This window comes from Salvia miltiorrhiza, chromosome 4, assembly GCF_028751815.1.
Source record: "Salvia miltiorrhiza cultivar Shanhuang (shh) chromosome 4, IMPLAD_Smil_shh, whole genome shotgun sequence".
Lineage (NCBI taxonomy): Eukaryota > Viridiplantae > Streptophyta > Magnoliopsida > Lamiales > Lamiaceae > Salvia > Salvia miltiorrhiza.
In genome coordinates this window covers 37,362,487-37,369,357 of record NC_080390.1, presented here as the reverse complement: position 1 = coordinate 37,369,357, position 6,871 = coordinate 37,362,487, and the positions used below count along the sequence as shown (strand labels likewise).

Below are 6,871 nucleotides of genomic sequence, written 5' to 3'. Positions count from 1 at the left end.
TTTCCGGAGGATCTCAAGGAGAAGAAGCAGCTCCAAAGTTTCCTCGGAGTTGTCAATTTTGCAGGGATGTTTATCAAAAACCTTGCAGAACAAAGAAAAGTCTTCAGTCCACTACTGAAGAAAGATGTTCCATTCATATGGAAGGAGGAGCATCGGGAAGGTATGAAGAAGTTGAAAGAGATTTGCAGAAATCTCCCAAAACTTTCAATACCACAAGATGAGGATGACTTGGTCCTCTACACTGACGCGAGTGATTTCTGGTGGGCGGCAGTGCTCACAAAGATCACCCCATACGGAGAAGAACCTTGCAGATACTGTAGCGGCCTCTTTTCCGACAGTGAAACTGTGCGCTGGCACATAAACGAGAAAGAATTTTATGCAGTCAGAAAGGCATTCAAAAAATGACCGCTTTTCTTACTTGCTAAGAAATTCGTTTTGAAAGTTGACAACACTAATGTTAAAGCTTTCTTAACAAAAAAGATAGAATCTAAACCTGAAAAGGCTAGATTGCTTAGATGGCAAGCAGAATGCCAATATTATGATTATGATATTGTCATCTTGAAATCTGATCAAAATGTTCTTGCAGATTTCTTAACAAGGGATGGAGCCAACTAAGGTTGACTCTATCATGGAGAACCAGAGGCAGCTCCTGGACAACCTGGAAATGCTACAACAAGAATGGCAAGAGTGTTTACTCCATGCCAAACAAGCGGGAAGGATACAAATGGATGATGAATCCAAAGTAACCAACCGTATACGAGAATGCATCAAGAAGATGTTAAATCTTAATGATGCAACCCACAAGCCGCTCCTGCGCGGGATGATGGCTCCCATGATCGAAGCAGGCCTTACCGTACATGCCGGATTACCTGTAGTAGGGGATTCAAATACCCCTAGCACGAGTCCTAAGGCTAAGGTGTCAAAACCGGATCCTCAAGGAAAAATTGTTGCTAAGGCTTCACAGCCCGAACCAACAAGTTAACCCTCCACCTCTGGGGTAAAAGAGGGAGAGATCAATCTTAGGCCGCTGACAGGCAAATCTAAGATTGATACTTACATTATTGAAATTTCTCCTGTTTGGCAGTTGTACCAGTCCAGATGGGAAAAACTCAATACCAAAAAGGGGCTCAATCCGAACTATTGTCGGGTTGATATTGCGGGAAAATATCCTCGCATTTGGATAACCACCGGAGCTAATCCTCAGGAGGTCAAAGAGTGGTATGAATTCGGGGCATTAGCCTCAGTTTATACAACATCGCCAACATTCAGCGAAATCAAGGGTCTACCAAGGTGGATCCAAGAGACGGTCTATGATGCTTGGTCGAACAACCAGTCCCTTAACCGGGGAGATGTCCTGGAGTTATATTTTCTTAGTGCAGCTCCAGAACCAGCAGGCAAAGGGAATCATGAAGCTTTTCATTTTATTAAGCTTCGGAGACCCGACACGGGGGCCTTAAACAGAATTAAGGCACCAAATCACGAGATCTCCATCGTCACAACTTTCACGGAGGAACAAATCTCCACAAGACGTGCATGGGGACTATGGGTCTGTCTCACGGAGATGGACAAAGTAAAGTACCAATTCAAGTTCTCTCATAACTCGGGACTTGGATCTTTCTTGTTAAATTCAATGACAGGAAAAACTACAAGCTTTGCAGAGAAGGCCTTCGAAGAAAAAAGGCAGACTCTCTGGCGAAACAAGGTGGCGGGGAGCAAAGAAACCCGTCATAAGTTCTGCAATATGGCTCATTTAGGCCATTGGGTAGATCATATCTGCACGGAGTGTCCGACGCAGAAGGAACCGGAGTTCGGCAAAGGCTTCTTTCCGAAGCCTAACAAAAAGAAGTTCCGCTCAGACGAGTATGAGGAGCACAAAACTCCACATGGACGAACACCTCGGGCACCAAAAAAGTAAGAGGCCCGACAAAGAAAAGGGAGTCATGTGACTCAAGACAGGAGGACCACCCACTAAAAGAGAAACGACGAAAGTGGGTGGATAATAATGCAGGACAATTACCCACTGACCAAAGTGGGTAATTCTACAGAAGCTCCACTCATCAAAAGAAGACAAAGGATGGTGGAAAAGTTGCAGGCTGGCCCCTCACAGCATTATCAGCTGAATAATGGAGTATGGGACCAGAAAAAGACCACTCACCGAAAGCAAAAAGACAAGGCTGAGTGGAGAGAAAAGTAGATGGACCTCACCAACCATTATCACAAAAGGATAAAGGAAGGTACAGCTCCATGTGAAATGTGAAGGCACTTACTAGTGTCGGCAATGATGGCCGACAAAAGAAGGTGGCTGTCACAATCCAAGCTAGCTGGCCACGAAGAAGGAATCCAAGGCCAACTACCGAGCAATTATAGAGGGCATCAAACCTCTATATAAACCCAAGCTCTGGAGAGAAGAGATCATCGAAAATTTCACAAATCTTTCACATACCACACTCTCTCTCTAGAAAACTATCTTTGTAATTTTTGTTTTCAAAGTTTTTTTTTTAAAATTTTTTAGTTTCTTTTTATTTTATGTATACAAGAATTAGCTACCAATGAGTAGCTAAACAAGTTAGTCTCCTCCTTTAAGGAGATATTATGAAATAAATTAAATATTATATAATTCCTCTATTAACGCTTTGTTTTGCCCAAATTTCCGGTTTAGTAAAAATTATCTTTCATTTTTCAACAAAAATACTAGAAGTTGGCACTTAGTGAAGGAGGAATGTTGCAACCATCTCTTGCGAGTGCGTGGTTGGACGAAGCCTGGAGGGCAGACGGTCCGTAAAACGCAACGAGAACTGACTCCTGAAAAAGACCAGTCGACGAAAGGTATAATGTTGATTTATGATTAGATTTATTTTGAAGTGTTACGGAAGCATGTTGGGCCATGGTCTTTATTTTGTTAACAAATTTAACATTGGTATTTGAAGATTTCATTTTGGGGTTATTTTGAGCATCTATGTTTGTAAAGGGGTTGATTTATAATAATTTGAGAATTGGGATGTTAAAATTGCTACAATCAAAGAGTTGATGTATTATTTGACAATTTTGTAAGTTCATGGGAAAAACCAAAATGGGTTCAAAGTTGGTGTATTTTCTTACCAATATCCCTACCATAAAATATTTGACAAGACGTGATGGCAGCCATGATTGGGTGATGTTAAGTAAATTAGAAACCTATTATCAACCCTATGTAAGTACTCCATATCAAAAGACATTTAGAGCCCTGACAAGTTAATGGGCCCCGGATAAAATGACGAAAAACAAGATTATATTCATAAAAAATTACATACAGTAGTAGCAAGGGAAGCAGCAGCAGCTTTTTTGACAACATGAACATATATTTAGGTTGGGACATTTAGGATAGCATGTACACCTTGGGCAAGAGCAAGTTGGGCATGAAGACCGCTTAGGCATGCAGCAGCAGCACCACTTCAAGCTGCATTTCCACTTCTTAAAGCATTTGCTACTACAGCAGGGGAAGCACTGGCACGCAGGTATTCTGCAGTTCCGACAAGGGTTGCCGCAAGAATTACACGTCATACAGTCGGAGCACCGCGGCATCCGAAGATCCCACGAGCAACCACAGCAGCAAATCCATGAAACGTCGAAGCAGCACGCTCCACTGTGCCAAGAAAAGCAACTTGCGTCAACAGAATTCTAATGGTATAAGGTAAAGCAACTTGGCACAAAGTGCAGCTCAGTTGATAAGACATTTCCCGTGACTGGAGGTTTGAGTCACCACAGAGAAGAAATCGAGAACCATTATTGATCCAAAGTTTTTTTTTCTTTCTAATGTCCACTCTGCATTGCATTCGTTATAGAATAGCAATGATAAATATGTGCAAAATGATTGTGTTGAGCAATATAAAAATATATTTCCTGAAGATTTAGATGAAGAAAGTATTCTTGACAGTACTGAATATAACTTTGATGAAATAAGTGGGGAAATTTATTTAGGTGTTCCATGATCATGAAGATTCAAGGAAAAAAAAACACCTTAAACTAAAGTATGGAGTTTAGAGGTACTTACCAGAGCCATTTCCAGAAACGACATGATCTACGAGTCTTCTTAATTCTGATTTAAAAATGGAAGAGATCTAAAAGTGAGAATTTAACCATATGCAAAAGTACCAAGGAAAGAGAATCAGTTTTTCTGCTTACGTAGGTATGAGAGGATCGACATTTCCGGTTACAAAATCAGCGACCCTGCAAAAAATTAAAATTCAATTTGTTATGGCCATGCTGTAATAAGATACAAAGACTTTGCCACAGTTTGATGAACCAGAAACTATATTATCTGAAGTTTGGTTGTGTTATTATGATTAATACTCGAAAAGAGAAGTTAACGCGCGACCAAAATAACATACTCTTTACAGGATCTTGAAGCTGGTGGAATGCTCTCAAGAGATTTCAGTTCTTCCTGCTCACAACAATATTCCAACCAAATCTGTTATCGGGAATAGAATTGGACTTGTGTTCATACGAACAAAGCTAAAAAGAATCAACAACCCGAGATGAAAGAAAATGATTTGGAGCAATCGTAGAGGACTAATTAAATTGATAGGAAATTAGGATGCAAATCAATCCTTTGCATAGTGAGAAAAGTTTCATCACGTTTACTAATAAATCTGCTACAGAAGCAAAATTCCCACTTCACATATCATAATGCCAACATTCCGGCAACAAAAAGTTCCCATTACAAGATTTTATTGACATAGCTTTAGAAAAAATTTAAGCATCCAAGTATCTTAAAGTCCACATTAGACAAGTTCTCTTGCACTGCATCAAACCAAATCTCTTCAACATTCAACAACTAGTCGAAATCTATGAAGTATTTTATTTCTAACTTAGTTTCTGGATTCATTCAAGTAATGGAATAAACACAAGGAAAACTCACAAAGAATATGAACTTATTAGCCAATTTCAAGAACTTGAGACAAGCACCCTTCATTGGGAACATTAATCTTTAAGTAAGAAATACATAGTTCGAGAGAAGAAGTGGTCCAAAGCAAAAAAATTCAAAATTCAAGTTGCACAATACACAATGATCTGCATTGGGCTCCAGGTGCTAGATCGCCAGATTGGCAAAAGACACTCTACAAAATATCTAGGACTTTGTATTTTCCACAAATAAACAACAGTTGTGAGTCGTCATTATTATTATGCTATACTAATACTAATATTGGAGTCTCTTCCTACTCACCTACCCTACAAATTGGTCTAAAATAATGAGCTAAAAAGATGCCCATCATAGGCACATCCACGGCAACACAAGTAGGTAGCTTCTTCATTGAGGTGTCTTCTTTCCTAAATTTCACCTCACCATAATTTCTGAAGCTAAAAGCAATTACTTACCCCTGCATGAGTGAGCTCTGATTCTCAATCCCTAATTTCTATCCAATTTGATTGCAAATTAACAAAAGATAGTTAATTTGACTAAGAAACCTACCTTCAAAATTCTTCAAATTAAACAACTTAAAAACACTGAATTCTTAATTATATGAATTCAGAGACAAAAGCCACTCAAACTCGCAAGAAATGAGAACTGAAACAGACCAATTTGAATGATATATGCAATGAAGAAACTGTTGATAATTATTTAAACTTAATATTCCATAAAAACTCACGTCTAGAAAGCCAATCTCCCTTTCCAGCATCTGAACCCTGGCCAACTCCCTCCGCTTCCCGTACAAATCGGGGTACTGCGGCGGCGACCTCGCCTGCGGCGGCGGAAGCGACGGCACCGAACCGTTGCTCTTTAAACCAGACATTATTTATGTGACCATATAATAGAAGAAGAAGAAGAGGAGGTAAGACCGAGAGTGGCTAATGGCAGAGTGCGCAAATGTTTTACTCTAGTGCTGGAAGTTGAAAGATGCTGCAGAGAGAGAGAGTGATGTTAGGTGTGGAAATGGGGGAATCGAAAAGTTACAAGAAAGAAAACAAGACAGGTGAAATAATTACTGAGAGCTTCTGAGTAATGGGTATAATTAGAGGGGCCCCAAAAGTTCTGTCGCACAACAACTATCGTCAGAGCCATTGACAGAGGCAGCGAAGCTAGCAGCGTCACTATTGCGAAGCAACACTCCACATAAATACATGCACAAATGCCATACTAAAACACACTCCAATAAATGCCTGCATCAAACTCAATCAATGATTCATTTATTACTCACCCCCACACCTCTCTGCCGTTACCCAGCATTTCTCAATAAAATTAATCTGAATAAACGAAGTTCAATTTACCGGGGTTAGGGTGGGGTGAAAAGCGGGCAATAATGGGGATGAAAAAGACTGCTGCAAACAATGATGGCGATGCTAATAGTGAAAAGGGCTGACATACGGTGGGGGGGCGGGCTTTAGCTGAGGTAGAGGTAGAAACAAAACAAATATCACTGCGAAATTTCATACGTTAAAGTAAGAGCTCTGTCGCTTTCTCTTTTTTTTCACGCAGTGGAGCGGGTGTGTGTGTGAGAAATTGTTGCTGTATTTCGATGGTGGTGCAGAGAGGTGGCAGGGGTTGGCAGGGTAGGGCGGGGCGAAAAGCACGACGCCGTACCGCAGAGCACACGTGACTGCCTGTGTTGTGTGTGGGAGATTAACTTTTTTTTTATTTTCATTTTTTGACAGTGGCGTTAACTGTACCTTTTTTATCCTCGTTTTTACAGTATTTGGTAAGAAAATCAAAAGAATTCTTAGATTTGCTTTCGTCATTTTTTGGTTTTGTTTGTGAGACAAACCAAGCTTGTTTTTGGACGACGGGAGTAGGGATGGCAATGGATCCTCTGGATCTCAATTTTTTGGATCCGCGGATCTGGATTCGGATCTGGATCTCATTTTTTAAAACGGATCTGGATCTGGATCTTGAAAT

General features: G+C 40.3%; 1 protein-coding gene across 2 annotated transcripts; it reads right to left on the bottom strand.

The window, feature by feature from the left end:
• Positions 1 to 3,147: 3,147 nt before the first annotated feature.
• On the bottom strand, positions 3,148 to 6,576 carry LOC131021448 (guanine nucleotide-binding protein subunit gamma 3-like). Of its 2 annotated transcripts, none has more exons than XM_057950635.1 (7): positions 6,247 to 6,576; positions 5,965 to 6,138; positions 5,628 to 5,878; positions 4,368 to 4,420; positions 4,162 to 4,206; positions 4,031 to 4,075; positions 3,148 to 3,622 (listed from the first exon to the last, which is right to left on the bottom strand). In XM_057950635.1, the coding sequence occupies exons 3-7, from the start codon at positions 5,769 to 5,771 to the stop codon at positions 3,283 to 3,285; spliced, it is 627 nt and encodes a 208-aa protein (XP_057806618.1). In that variant the 5' UTR covers positions 5,772 to 5,878; positions 5,965 to 6,138; positions 6,247 to 6,576; the 3' UTR covers positions 3,148 to 3,282. The 2 variants fall into 2 exon arrangements, with proteins under 2 accessions (XP_057806618.1, XP_057806619.1); XM_057950636.1 differs by having other exon boundaries at positions 5,965 to 6,069; positions 6,177 to 6,568.
• Positions 6,577 to 6,871: the final 295 nt, after the last annotated feature.